At 44.3% G+C, this 15,837-nt stretch overlaps 1 protein-coding gene across 4 annotated transcripts in view; it reads left to right on the forward strand.

The window, feature by feature from the left end:
• CHID1 (chitinase domain containing 1) overlaps positions 1-15,837 on the forward strand; it is a 308,728-nt gene that overhangs the window by 42,413 nt on the left and 250,478 nt on the right. For all 4 annotated transcript variants that reach the window (XM_075928227.1, XM_075928228.1, XM_075928226.1 and 1 more), the window contains exon 8: positions 1,370-1,462. In XM_075928227.1, the coding sequence (XP_075784342.1) occupies positions 1,370-1,462 (93 nt within the window). The remainder of the gene's footprint in view (positions 1-1,369; positions 1,463-15,837) is intronic.

Raw genomic sequence — 15,837 nt, forward strand, 5'->3', positions numbered from 1 at the left:
GTACAGAGACAGTGAGTCCCTGTAACTCACGTCTGGGCAAAATATGGTCTGCAGGTTGGATCTGGCCTGCCAAGCTGCCAGATCTGACCCACCGCCCAACGGGAGCCTTGGCCAGGCTCCTGCCTACCTCACCCCCACATGCCATTCAGAGTGGCTGGCTGCAGGGCCCTGTGCATTTCTGCACCCAGCCAGGAGCAGGGTGTGTGGGGGAAAGAGGCTTTGCATGCTGCACCATCCCCTGCACAATCTCACAACTCTCATTGGCCAGTATCTTACTAGTGGGAGCTGTGGCAGGCAGTGCACAAAGCCTCCTCCACTTGCTGCACTCAGAGCAGCACAGGGCCCCTACAGCTGGCTGCTCTGAGGTGCATGTGGGGGCTGGACAGGCAGGGAGCCTGCCTGAGTGACCTTAGGAGCCGCTTCTCATGTCCAGGAGCCACTTAGGTAAGCCTCCCAGTCAGAGCCTGTTTCTGGCACCCTAGCCCCTCCCTTCCCCCATCCCTCTGCACCTTCTCCTGTACCCCTACTTCATGTAACCCAAACCCTCTGCATTCCTACCCAGTGTAACCCAAAGCCTCTGCTCCTGCACTCTTACTCCACCTAATCTGGATTTATTCAACAGCAGTCTGTTTCAGAACAGAGTTTCTAGTGCGTGGCTTATCTTCTTACTGAACTGAAACTTAAGACAGAGGTTTTAAAACCCTGGGTCACAGATTATGAGAGCAAGCCACTAGCTGGCTGTGAGACGCTTTGTTTATCTGCACCTCTGCAGTACAGGTGTGGACCTGGACCCTGCTTCCTGCAGCTCCCATTGGCCAGAAACGGTGATCTGCTGTCAACGGGAGCTGTGATCCGTTATATCCGCAGAGGTGCAGGTAAACAAATTGTCTCGAAACCAGCTAGCAGCTTGCCCTTACAAGCTGCGACCCAGACTTTGAAACGCTGCCCCTCCCCCCAACTTAAGGGATAACCCATTCTGATTATGAGAATATAGTTAATACACCTACACACACCAATGACTGAGGAGCTGTCCCAGGAGAAATGCCAAATTTTACATTTCAGCTAAGGCAATTTACATACAAAAATGGAAAAAATTAAAACTAAAATTAAAAGTGGCAAAATCTGAGCTCCACTATGTTAACCCACTGTCAGTGTAAGAGTATCTCCAGCCCTGCTGTATATTTAGTGATACTGGAAGAGACGAGAGGCTTGACAAATCTACCTAGAATGTTTCATCTGCTACACTAACCCCCAGAGAAGGCATACTGCCTGTTGTATGTCTTTACCTCTAGTTTTGCTTTTAAAATTACTCATGGGAATATCATGCCTGGTCAATTGCTTGTAGCCTAACAATGTGTTTGCATTACAGGGAGCTGATTCATTTGCTCACTCACCTCTCTGAAGCACTCCATGAAGTCCAGTTTAAGCTAATACTGGTCATCCCGCCTCCTGTCACACCAGGGTGAGTACTGCATTGATCCGGGAGATGCCAGATAAGAAATTCTGCTTTGTTCTCTCATCAGCAATAAATTGAATGGCTGGCTTGAAACAAAGCAGGCTTGAGGAGCAGGAACTTTTAGCACAATGCCTTTGATCAAGTGATTTTGCATGTGATAACCTTTTTTTTTTTTTTTTTTTTTGCGTAATAGCTAGAATTAAGGCCTCATACAGCCCCAAATATCAACTGCCTTGAAAACCAAAGCAGACAGAAACTTTGTGACTCATCACCATTAGTGGGGTAGTAAGTGGAAGTCTTTTAGACTTCTGGCACACTTTCAAAATGTAGTAAATGGTGATTAAGAGATGGGACTAGGGGAAGATATGAAATCTATGATACCTGAGTTATATTTTGGTTTGACTTGGCTTTCATGTGTGTATCAAATGCATCTACTACCATTTACTCCAGCGTGGTTTTTCTATATGTGCCGTCAAGCAAAATATGGGGTTGGCCTTAGTGGCACTAATAGTTGTGAGACAGAAGGTTGACTTGAAAAATACATACAAGTTCACGAGTTCTACAGGAACTTCTGATTCAGTTGTAGTAAAAAATTGTTTGTTTCTATCTTTCAGTAAATATCATAGGGAGGTTCTTTACTTCTAAAATGTTACTCATTCAGACATGGAAGCCTGCCACCATGGTAAACCAAAGTGTAAATTTTAATGTATATGGAAGGGAATTGGGCCACCTATCTTATTCTCGCGAACCTCAAACCCTCTTTAATCAATGTCTGCAAAAGCTATAACCTCCAAGTACATCACGCACTCACAGCTTACTGGGGACTGTTGTGCCAGTCAGTCCGACCACCCTGGATAGTATCGCACTAGGCATGGTGGAGCGAAGTTTGCAGACATGGCTCAATCCTTGTGAAGCTATGGGGTGGTGCTGGGTAGGGTCAAGGTATGCATAGTCTTTGCGCGGTAGTGAAGCGTTTGAGAACATTGTGTACTGGGGTGGTTTTGTCCAGCTGGAGACTTGGCTAAAAAGCATACAATGCCACTAGTGAGTTTAATGAATGATAGACGGAAGGTCAGATCTCTGCAAGAATGACGTCTTGCACAAAGTCAAACCAATTTATGCATAGAATTTGGCACTGACAACACATATGAAAAGCCACTAACCCTTCCAAGTTTGCATGTACTGAATCTACCTGTCCCTACGGGCAGCCAATACAACAGCAGTATTTACGTATCAAATATAATTAACTTTGACTGCTAGGCATTTTGGATTCTAGATATAATTAATCATTAATTATTTATCTAAATGTAAATTCCTAAAACTGATGGAAGCTGGGTAATAGATTGGCATTGGTAATGAGATTGAGCCTTTATACCATATGGCCATGAGTTCAAATTGAGACCTAACCCTTATGCCTACTCCAAAATTCTGTGTGCATACTACTGCCAATATAACTATTTTGTTAGACTGCATTTATATTTGGCTGCCTCTGCCAGTGCAGTGTGTCCTCATAGCATCAGGTTTTATTGGTAAAACTTGTTTGTCACTGTGGATAGACCCTTGTTTCTCTTTTCCCCTTCCCTTTATCCCCTTCCCCTCTCCCCATCTGGTGCAATATTTTGTTGGTGTTTTTTGCTGAAGTATGTGGTGCTGCTGTCATTGATACATCACTTCTGTAGGGCATTGCAGGAACTTGGACAAATTCCTACAAATCCCTTTGGTCCCTCCTATAATCTACTGTGTTCTGTGCTGTTTTTCCACCTCTGCCAAAAATATGTGTGCCACACAAATCCCCGGAGAAGTTGATCAGCTGCTGATTCTGGAGCAGTGGTTTGAAGCCCATACTGATGATGAGATTATATTGAGTGAGTCAACTCGCAGCAACTTTTCAAAAGGGACGAACCACATAACTTGGGGTATGTCTACACTACCCCATTAGTTCGAACTAGCGGGGTAATGTAGGCATACCGCACTTGCAAATGAAGCCCGGGATTTGAATTTCCCGGGCTTCATTTGCATAAGCGGGGAGCCGCCATTTTTAAATCCCCGCTGGTTCGAACCCCGTGCAGCGCGGCTACACGGGGCTCGAACTAGGTAGTTCGGACTAGGATGCCTATTCCGAACTACCGGTACACCTCGTGGTGTACCTCGAGGTGTACCGGTAGTTCGGAATAGGCATCCTAGTCCGAGCTACGTAGTTCGAGCCCCGTGTAGCCGCGCTGCACGTGGTTCGAACCAGCGGGGATTTAAAAATGGCGGCTCCCCGCTTATGCAAATGAAGCCCGGGAAATTCAAATCCCGGGCCTCATTTGCAAGTGCGGTATGCCTACATTACCCTCCTAGTTCGAACTAGGAGGGTAGTGTAGACATACCCTTGGAGTTGTGTGATAAGGTCAGCAGCGTACAGATACTAGGGCAGGAGTCGGCAACCTTTTCAAACCAAAGAGCCAATCTACATAAAAATTCAGAACAAGTCATCAACAAAGAGCCGTATAAGAATGCCCATTTGCATGTCTGATTATATACAACTTAATATTATTGATAATTGACATGATGATTAATAATAGCATAAATGAAACATTGTACTCACAAACTTTATTTAATGGGGCTTTTGCTGCTGCATCTTTTTGCATGTTTCTTTGAAGTTTACATCATAACTGGTCAAATTCAGGTTCATACATGCCTTCAAGCTACACAAGTAATTACATGATTTTTAAATTTTGAATTAATTTTTCATTTTAATTTAAAAAGTTGCATGTATTTTGGGAATGACAAAAGAGCCAGGTTTGGTTCCATACTGAGCCAGATTTGGTTAGAGAGCCATAGGTTGCAGACCCCTGCACTAGGGTAAGATTTGCTCTGACAGTGAAGAGATGGGTGGTGAGTGACAGCAAGATCTATCTGGAAGCTTGAAAATTTAGATGGCAGTTAGTATGCAAACAATCAGTTTGGCATTCTGTGCACTCATCATCCATGTGTGCAAGGCAATTAAACAAAGATTGTCACTCTGGCAATGTGCAGAAAATAATACAGGGATTTATTGAAAACTTAACTGTGGTGGAATGATAGATGGGATGCATAGCTCCACTTTGTTTCCTTAGTCCCACCTGCCTCTGGATACATAAACCAAAAGAAGTACTTTTCTATAGTTACATAGTATTGGTGGATCACTGTTGGCCATTTATTAACATTAATGGTGATTAAGAAAAGTCTGTTATGCTTGCACCTTTAGAAATACAGGAATCTCTGATAAGAGGAAAGCAAGGATAGTTTTCCTGGACTGGCCTTTTGGCATTAATGAGGTTGCAAGACTGATGGAGATTCTTCCGTACCCCAGCCTATTGCTTCTCTGGCTCACAAGTTAACACCCAAATACTGGGACAGAAGCATGAAAAGATTTGACTATTATTTGAGCAAGTCTAAGATGGCTCTGGGGTGAGCCTTTGGAAGACTGAAGATGTCTCATCACAGGGTTAGATGGAGGAAAGGAAAGTATTCCTGTTGTTGCATGTTGTGTATTACATATCTCATGGCCATGTGTGATGTTCTCTGATTTCAGTAGGACCATAAAAATCATTGTTGATAACACTGTTGCAACAAATCCTATGCCAAGTATGACACATGGCCAGGAAGGGTTAAGTATTCTTCAGGCTAACTGACACAGAGTTTTCCTGTTAGGAAAAATATGTAAATGGCAATTAGGGCTATTAAACACTCCATAGGCTATAACTTTGAAATGCAAACCTGTATTGTTAGAAATTAATACTAATTTTGTGTTTACTTATATCTTGTTAAATATTAGCCAGGTAACCAGACAATTCCTGTATGTCTCTTGAAACAGTGATAAATACTTTAAAGTGCACCCAGCTCCTTCTTGTTTTCACTTACGGTTCCCAGATAGTTTAACCAAAAATACCAAACACTCCTTCCCCCTCAAAAAAAAAGGAGGAAGGGGGGAGAAGCCAAAGTTGTTGAGCTAAAAAAATGTAAAAAACTCCCCAGCGTGGCCCCTTTAAGAAATTCTTTTGAGGCTTTTTGGCTCTCACAGGCTGCTGGTGGCCGTCTGCCATCTTGTCTTCCTGCTCCAGGCCAGACAGCTCCTCTGCGGAACCAGGTAAGCACCCAGGATTGTCTCTTCCTGGCCGGGAAGAAATCAGAAAATATCGGACATTTTAGGTGTCTGGTATTTTCTGAATTTTTTTACCGGACAGGAGGTGAAAATACTGGACTGTCGGGGTCAATACCAGACACCTGGCAACCCTATTTTCACTGTATGTTAATTCTCATGATGTTTAGGAAACGGAAGGTTCCATCAAAAGTCTGCTGTTAACCCAAGACTGATCGGTCAAGAAGCTGCTTGAAAAATCTCTATAAAAAAACCTATTGGGCCTTAGTCATTGTTATTTCAGATCTGCTTAAGGTTTCACTCAGGGGAAGGCTAAGGCGTAAGGATTGAGGGCCTAGTTGTAAACTAGTACCCCCCAGAATATGATGTTCAGTATTGGACTATAGCTATGGACTAAATTCTGCAAGACTCTTGCAACCTCAAAGCTCAACATTGCTGCTATGAATCTGGCTATTTATTGCTTTGAGTAACCTGAGAGAAGACTAATTACAAGGGTCAGGGCAAGTTCTGTGTTGGTAAGGGAAGCTTGAAGACTCCTCTTGCAGATGAGTAATTAGCTGGTGTGTCAGTTATTTTTGGGGTGGGGAAGGCAGGCTACTGCTTTTGAGAGAATCCATCTCTCTCTGTTTTAAGACAGAAAATCTGGGTTTCCACAAAGTAGAATTATATGAGGTGCTTCTTATGATAAAGAAAGTACAAGGCACTGTCCACACTCAATTGCATGACAGGTTACAATTGGTGCAGTTTTCATTACTGTCCAGTGGGGTTAAGTGAAAGGGATAATGCTACTGGGAGGATTGGAGTCCTGAGAGGGGGTGTTTGGCCTTCGTGAGGAATGTTGCTTTTCCTTGCTGTGTGGTAGCTACTGAGGCATTGGTCTTTGGGTGCTTTGACCCAGAATGTGCTCTAGCAGCTGAGTCAGTTTCAGCAGCTGCAAAGTGTCTTGATGTCCCTCTTGGTCTTTTCTTTATTTATATGGGTAACGCCAACAGACAGAATCAAACCTGGGAGCTCTGGAGCTTAGTGCATGAGCTAAAAACCAGCTGGCTATTAGCTAGGGCTGTAGAGCAGACTCATTATTCTCTCTCAGTGCTATGAGATGGGACAGTACACCACACTGAGCAGGTGTGTGGATTACCTACTTCCTCGACCTGAGGAAGCATACCCCGAGCTTCAGAGACATCCCAGTTGAAATTGTGGACAAGCTCCCACTTGTAATGTCGACAAGTGGAATCGAACCTGGGACCTCTGGAGCTTAGTGCATGAGCTAAAAGCCAGGCTATAGCACAGACTCAGTATTCTCTCTCTGTAAGAGGTTTCAGTGCCATTAAATGGGACAGTACACCACATTTAGAAGGTGTATAGGTTACATGTGCTCCCTCCATTCACCAGTCTCACGTGTTCCAGTTTCACCACTTGGCACCAGTTTGGAGACTGTCTTCCCTGTCAGTTTCCTTTCCATCCTTATTATGCTGAGACTGTCAGCTGGTGTAAAAGGGAGGTAGTTTAAAGATACTGCAGCTAAGGCCACCATTAAACAGCCAGTGTTGGGTATGGGGTGAAAGACAGGTCAGAAGATAAGCATTTCAGCTTTGTACTTTTTCCCCCAGGCTGTTTAAAAAAACAACTCAGTTCACAATCACTACAGTACTCCTTTTTTAATTTTTAATAGTACGCCTTCAGATGTTATAAAGACTGCTGAACTTACTACCGGCAGTGTGAGCCATGAGGATGTATTAATCATGAGGATGCTAAAGAAGTACAGAAGGGAACTTGCTTTGGAGTTCTGGCAGTCTCCTGGGGTCATCTTGTGAGCTTTTCTCAGCAGTGATCCCTGGAGAGGTCCTCCCAGAGTGGCATGGGAAGATGTCCTACTGGGGTGGAAGAAACAAAGGCAGCTCTGCCTAAAAATGTCCTGGCAAAAGTTAAATGCTTTTGGCTGGAAAAATTCAGTGATGAACCAGTGGAATGAGAATCTGTGTGTGCTACAGTAACACATTTTCCACTGGCAGGACCAGTGCACTGTGACTGCGGACTAGCAGTTTTACCCTGAGATTTTTGGGGTGTCTGAAGTCTGCCGAGGTATTGGTAGGGTTTCCAGTCAGTAGGGCTTCAAGCTGGTCATAAAAGGGACAGGTTTTGGGGGCAGTACTGAACTTGAGGCTCTACTCCTTTGACTTTGGATAAGCTTGCTGCAACTCATTCTCCTTTTCCTAGTACTGGTTCTCATCCCTGCTGTACTCCATGATCTTCATGGATTTTGCAGTGTCAGCATATCCACTGTTATTCCTGTGGGAATTCTGAAGCTGTCGCTGAAAGACCTTCCTCTCCACAATCTGATGAAATCAAAGACTTTATTCCTGGGTCATGTATAGGGATGTAAAAGAATAGTTGAGTAGAATTCTTGTATTCCCCTCCCCCCCCCAACCTATATATCAGAGGTAGCAAAGGGGAGGGGAAGCAAGAGCCGGTGCTGGGGGGAGCCAGCTTAAAAGCTGGTTCCCTTCCCCCCAGCACCATCTCCATCTCTGTGGTGCTGCTCTCTCTCTCCCGCCCCCTTCCCCCCCCCCCGCCCTTTGCGCTGCTGCAGTTCAGGAGGGCCGGGGAGTATGCTCTGGCTGCAGCCCCTGTCCCCCAGGAACCTCCCGCAGACAGGGGCTGCTGCTGTAGCAGCCTCTGTTTGTGGCCAGCCCTGGCTTCCGCGAACAGAAACTGCTCCGGCACCAGCCCCGGCCACCGCAAATAGAGGCTGCTCTGGCACCAGCCTCTGTTCATGGCAGCCGGGGCTGGTCATGAACAGAGGCTGCTCCCCGCTGAGACCCCCCACGGACAGGGGCTGCTGGACCCGGTGTGAGCTGGGACTGAGGAAGCGCGGCTCAGTCCTGGCTCGCACTAGGTCCAGGAGCTACCCCTGCTGCGGCTCTGCAGTTTAATGTAGTAGGAGCCGGGCTGCCCGTACGCCAGGCTCTTATTATATTTAAACTGCAGAGCCACAGCAGGAGTAGCGCCTTCCCTTATTGACTAATCGTGTAGTCAATACAAATTGTATCAATTACACGATTACCCAATTACCTGCCTCTTAGCATCCTTAGTCATGTACCAGCAGGGCTGGTCCTAACCAATTGGCAGCCCTGCTGCTACATGACTAAGGAAAAAAGAAAAAAAAACACAGTGGAAAATTTGTCAAGTTGGAGAGTTGGGGAGTAACTAGGGAAACCTGGAGGGAGGATTCGGGAGATCGGGGCAAAATGCGGTCGTGACCCCTAAGACCAGCTCTGTTGGTGGCCCCTTGAAAATGGCGACCCCGGGTGCCACTAAGACCGGGTCTGTGTAGCAGCATGAGGGTGAGCTGGAGCCATGCTTGTAGAAATGGCAGAAAAAAGGTATGGAAGTGTGGTGCGGAAGCATGCAGTGCAGTGATGATACAATGAAGGTTTAGTATAGATCAGGCCCCAGTAACTAAACATCACTTCTGGTGGTGGTTGCATGAAATGAAGTGGTCTTAAATTGCTGTGCGTCTTGCTTCTTCTGGATATCTGGTAGTGGTAATGTGTCACACCACAGCAGTGTGAATGAAAAGCCCCATCAAGAATGCATGCTAAGAAGATAGGTTCTAATGACTCTATTTCTCATCCTGTTATTTACTTCCTTTATTATAGACAAGTTACTAGCTTTTGCCACCCTGCCTATTTGCACCTGTAAAATGGGAACAGTATGACTTTATACCTCAGAGGGCTGTTGAAACATAATGTTAAAAATGTGTTGAGCTCCAGCAGTTCTGGTTAAATGAAGAGCAGAAAACTAGCTCTTTGCTTTTGTTGGCAGCTTCCTTCTGCTCTTTCATATGGAGAAGAAGTTCACTGCTGTTCTTGTGAGCTGAATTTCATCCCATTCGATAGTTCATTTTTTTAAAGGCCGTTTTCTACTGTGGCTAATTGTAGTCTGTTAAAGATTAAACATTTTCATTTGCTCTAACATTTTGTAGCGTTTTTCTGTAATGGATTATCAATCATTTCTCTTCAAAAATGCATTTCATTAGGCTAATGCATGCTTTTGAAGATCTTAAGTAATTGCTGCCAAATATGGATATAGTACAGTGCATTTACTCCTTAGTGCAGTAAATAGAGGCCAGAGAATCATTAAAGCAATAAGATTCCTATTCCTTTTTAGTAGTTATCTGAACGATGTCCAGTCCCACACTCCGGGTGGACACACCAGCGTGTTGTGACTTGATCCCACCATAGTATTCCAAGTGTTTTTCAGCCCCTGGATATAGGTAGTGACTGATCTTTGCTTCTTGCTCTGGGTCTCTGTGGCACACTCCCATTGCAGACCCCATGTCTGACCTTCTTCTTGGACAGTCAAGCTGCCCTCCTGCACAGGGTAGTGTGGCCTAGTGACCAAGTAAAGAGGGTGGGCTGCCACTCAGCGTGGATTGACAGCCCAGTCAGGGTGATTCAGGCCTTTCCTGCTCCACTGGGTGCCAGCCCAGGGCCCTGTCAGCTGCAAGTGTATTCACTGCTGGGTCAGCAGGGTTCTGTCCAAAACACTCTGACCCAGTTCATGATTTCACAACCGGACCAATGTCTGGTTCCTACATGCCACTTTCAATCCTGCCTCCCTGCTGCATAGTCCTCAGGTCCTCTGATTCTCCGGAATAGCTGATCAGCAATGTTCCTGGTGACTCTGTTCCCTCAGCAGCTTCTGTGGGCAGCCAGTGTCTCAGTGTGCCTGGTCTCTGGAATGCCAACAGCTCATGGGCACAGGGGCTTACACTGTACATCCTCTCTCCTCAGTACTGAGTCAAGACTGAGCTGGGCTGCTTTCTTTTATACTGTGGTTCCATAAACCTACCCAGCTGGTGTCTACCCAGCAGGGGGAAGGGGCTATGTCCAGACTACACGGCTCTGTCGACGGAGGTAGTTTACCCGACATAGTCAATGAAGCGGGGATTTAAATAATCCCCGCTTCATTAAAATAAAAATGGCTGCCGTGCTGTGCTGCTGATCCGGCACAGTGCGGCAGTCTAGACACGGATCGGTCGACAAGGGAAGCCTTTGTCAACTGCTCCCTTATGCCTTGTGAAACGAAGTTTACAGGAGCGGTCAACAAAGGCTTCCCTTGTCGATCGATCCATGTTTAGACTGCCGCACTGTGCCAGATCAGCTGATTGTTGGCACAACACGGTGGCCATTTTTATTTTAATGAGGCAGGGATTATTTAAATCCCCGCTTCATTGACTATGCCGGGTAAACTAGTTTACATGGCTTCATTGATGGAGCCATGTAGTCTAGACATACCCTATGGGACTAATGCATTCCTGTCCAGATCACATTAAGAAATACATTCCAGACCCAATAACATCAGCCAGGCTTATTGCTCAAAGTTAATAATAGTATAGTATAGGAAGACGGGGTCAGTCTGATATCACATTTAGGAAGCCATCTTGTGCAATGGTGTTAAATTCACCTCACAAAGAAGGTGTATTCCCTAAGGGTACTTCTACACTGCATGGCTATTTAGAAATCAGCTATTCTGGAATAGTTATTCTGAAATAGCTTATTTCGAAATAGCACGTCTACACTGCAGGGAAGCCTTAAAATTAGTCTGAGGCAGGCTTCCCTAATGTAGATGTGCTATCTCGATTTAGAGCCCCAGGAGGCACTGAGGAGGTATAACTTAAAATGGCCCTGGTGACGGGCTATTTCAAAATAGCAGCAGTGGAGCATGTACACATAACTTATTACAAAATAGCTATTTTAGAATAGGTGTTATTTCTCGTAGAATGAGGTTTACAGATTTCTAAATAAACTGTCCGTTATTTTGAAATTATTTTGAAATAATGGAATGGCTATGTACATGCTCACATTATTTTGAAATAACGCCAGTTGTCTCGAAATAATGGTGCAGTGTAGACGCACCCTAAGTTATACTTCTATAGCTGCTTTTTTATACCTATCTTGTTCTCAAATAAAAAGTTGTCAGGTGTATGCATAATCTGAAATAAGATTTTATCAGTGACCTTTCTATCCTGTTTTTCTGGTACCATGGCATATCCCTTATATCTTTGCCCTGAACACAAGCATCCCAGATATCAAGGGGCATGCAGGCTCCTCCTGGGTTTGTACCAGGGAGAACAATTATATATCTAGTTCTTTTTTGGGGGGATTTTCCAGTATTGGTCTGTGAGAGTAACTCTACTAGTTGCTATGGTAAAATAGACTTGTGTCTGGATCCTGACAGTTTTCCTATTTACTTACACCAAAGCTTACTTTTGGTAATGCAAAGTGTTATGGGATACTTTGCAGGGGTGAACAGAATTATGCTGAGAGTATAATGCGTTCAGTTAACATGACTTCCCAATACTTATAGTAATACAGGTTGGAACTCCCTGATCTGACAACCTTAGGACCTGGCTGGTCCCAGATGAGGGCGTTTGCTGGACTAGAGTAGGTCAGTTCCGGCCCCTTTGCTGTCAGCCTCTGCGCTCTTCTGGGGGGGGTCACCAACCTTGTGGCTGGGCTCACCTCCTGGCCACTGACTCTGCTGTTGGTCCTGGCCACTGGGCTCTGCTACCAGCCCTGGCCGGGCTCCTTACCCCGGGATTGACAGCCCAGCTTCGCTGCTGGCCCTGGCCAGGCTCCCTGCTGCCAGCCCCTCTCCGGCCACCAGAACAGCTCTGCTCCCAGCCCGAATCAAGCTTCCGGCTGCTGGCCCTCCAATCACTGGACCATCTCTGCTCCTGGCCCCATGTGGGCTCCTTGTCACTGGCCCTGCTGCTACTGGCCCACACTCCCAGTCACTGAGACTCTCTGATCCTACAGCATTTGCAGAACCACAGACATAGCTGGACCAGAGAGGTTCAACCTGTAGTAAGTCCAACCTATACGTAAGGGTTAACAGAAATAAAGGTAGTGAAATACTTATACTTGCTGCTGAAATACACATAACGTTTTCGAGAGGTACATAAAAGAATCTAAAAGGATTGCAGATCACTTTATATAATCTGCATTTTGTGCCTGATCTCATTTTTCTCCCCTTCATTTCCCAGGGATTTATTCAGAAACTGTTCTTGTGAAGCGCAGATGCTTTTAGATCAGTGCTTGTTGCTAAATAAATCATTTGTCTTCACATTCTTACATGTCTTGCTGCTGTATTAACTCAAAAAATACATTTTGGACAGGACATTTTGACTTGTTGCTGAAATGGAGTAAGCAGTCTCAAATGCATGCATAAGGTTTTATAGCACAAATCCTGGAAATACCCTAAAATGTGTACAGAATCCAAAAGGATGGAATGACTTCCATAGGCAGAATCCTTAAACTCTGTTCCTGCCTTATTTTAATTCTAGATATTGGAAATTCTTGCACATTCAGATTTACAGGACAACTGGGGTTCTATTAAAATCTGCTTTTCACTGGCATATTACATGTCTCATGTTATCAAATTCATTGTGTCTTGAAAATCAGTTTGGGTTCTAACCTTCCATAAATGATGGAAAATGTGCTTTAGTGGATCTTCTCTACTTTAATTGTTGGCATCACTGTAAACTGTTAATCAGAAATATAGCAAAAGTCATAAGAATAAATGCCATAAAAATCAAATATCTGTTTAGAGTTTAGTGGCTGCTAAAAAACTGATAAGCAGACACACATATTCAAATACTTCTCTCTTGAATTTTGGCCCCTAGGGGTTGAAACATTGTTCCTTTAGTGTTCCATCCTGATTAAATTTTAAAGGAAGACCTACTTAAATGTAAGTAGTTTATTTAGGGTTTTGTAATTATATTTCTTTCATAGCATTAAGATCAAAGCACTGTAGCAGCAAATACTATCTTAAAAGAAATACTTTCAAGAGCTAAAAAGACTGGATGGTTTAGGGGGAAAAATCAGTCTAGAAAATGCAAAGCATTGATGCAATAAAAATACATTAAGTCTAATGTATGATATGGAAAGGCACAAATTTGATCCCCTGTTTAACTGTCCACATTAAACTTCATGCAAAGAACTCAAAGTGAATAAGGGTGGGATAGTAGCTGGAGCCTACTTTCATCCATCCTTTGAAATGCTTCTTTTAGCCTTACTGACATACCTTAGTAGAATTGCCAGACTGATGTCTCGCCATTATGCGGAGTTGACAGCTTGAATATTCAAAGGTCATGAATGAGATCCAAAGTGAAATGAGAAAATAAAATCTGCTATTGGGAGTAAAATACATAGATGAAAATTTGGAAGGGGAAGTTAGGCCAGTCATGAAGTATGAAGCTTGAACTTACACTTAAGAGGCTATATTCCCAACAGAAAAGGAGTTTCCCTCCCAACAGAAAAGAAAAACATTTGGGAATCCGTCCTATGCATCGTGTGCCATGGTGTTCTGCTCCCTTATGGCCAGCATTTCTAGCAGTGTGGCTCAGGTACTGACAGAAGCTGCATAGTTTCTTATTAGGCTTTTAGCAGAAGGCAAATCATTCTTTCATTTTACTTATTGCTCTCATGTAGCTAGATGCATGTATTAAAAGACACAAACAGTTCTTGCCAACAGCAGGCTCAAGGTGAGCTCATGCCTGCCTGTTAAATTGCCACCCACTGAAAAGACTAACCCTCTAATGACAAGTACTGTTTGATAGCGCAAGTCTGGAGTAAGAGAGTCAGAATTTGACTGTCTTCCAGTATGTTCCTATTGCATGAATTTCCTGTGTGAACTGGAAGATATTTATACATCTAACCTAAACTAGCTAGCATTAGGATTGTATGTTGTGTGATCTAAAAAGCAAATGAATTGTGCCATGACACTCTCGTGGGATGGCAGAATTGAGAAGTACATGTTATCTCTTAAGAGACATGCTGAGATTAGTGATGGTTGTGTTGTGTTGTGTCATGTGTATGCCTACCAGTGCAGATGTGCGGTAGGAAGCTTCCAGTATATCTTTCAACAAATTTTCAGTGTTGCTAAATGTTGCTTCATTTTAGGAATGTATGCATGGGTGGCATGAATACAGTAGTTAAGGCACAGGATTGGGAGCTAGGAATTAGGGATTTTATAAAGTGGTTAATTAGGTAACCGTGTAACGCACAAAATCTCATCAGCTACACAGTTACACATTGCGGGCTCACAGTGTAAAGCTTATACTGCAGAGTCCACAGCGCAGCTGGCTCCCTGGGAGGGGAGCTGGCAGCCAGTGCACTCTAGGAGCTGCCTGCCGACCCTACTGCTGGGGAGCTGGCTGCGCTGCCAGCTCTGCAGTATAAGCTTTATACTACAGAGCCCACAGCGTAGGGCAGCAGCCGGCTCCCCGGGAGCTGGTGCGCATCCGAAGCAGGCTTTAAAGCCAGCTCCTGGCCCTGCTTCCAGTGCCACTCTGCACTGCGGGCTCTGATACACTGCCAACAATGCAGGATGGCAGGCAGTTCCCTGGGACAGGGCCAGGAGCCTACGTGTAACTGTTACAGTAACCGATCATATGGTTATATTATTATATCCCTACTAAGAATATCCTAGGTTCTGACCCAATAGGACACTAAATTATGAATCGTAGCCAATTCACCATTTCTCCTTGTGCGTCATTCATCCATAAGAACACAAGAACGGCCATATTGGGTGAGACCAATGGTTTATCTAGCCCAGTGTCCTGTCTTCCGACAGAGGCCAATGCCAGGTGCCCCAGAGAGAATGAACAAAACATGTAATCATCAAGTGATCCATTGCTTGTCACCCTTTCCCAGCTTCTGACAAACAGAGGCTAATGGCACCTTTCCTACCCATTTTGGCTAACAGCCATAGATGAACCTTTCCTCCATGAATTTATCTAGCTCTTTTTTGAACCCTGTTAAAGTCCTGGTCTTTACAACATCCTCCAGCAAGGAGTTCCACAGATTGATTATGCATTGTGTGAAAAAAATACTTCCTTTTGTTTGTTTTAAATCTGCTACCCATTGATTTAATTTGGTGTCCCCTAGTTCTTGTGTTATGGGAGCAAATAAATAATTTTTCCTTGTCTACTTTCTCCAGACCTGTTATTATTTTATAGACCTCTATCTTTCCCCCCTTAGTCTTCTGTTTTCTAAGATGAAGAGTCCCAGTTTTATTATATGCTCCTCATGGTAGCCGTTTCAAACACTTAATCATTTTTGTTTCCCTTTTCTTATGTTCTTAAGTTTTCCAATACCAAGATATCTTTTTGGGGATGAAGAGGTCACATCTGAACGTAGTATTCAAGATATGGTCATACCTTGGATTTATATAAAGGCAATAAGAT

The sequence above is a fragment of the Pelodiscus sinensis genome, chromosome 4 (genome assembly GCF_049634645.1).
Source record: "Pelodiscus sinensis isolate JC-2024 chromosome 4, ASM4963464v1, whole genome shotgun sequence".
NCBI classification, from domain to species: domain Eukaryota; kingdom Metazoa; phylum Chordata; order Testudines; family Trionychidae; genus Pelodiscus; species Pelodiscus sinensis.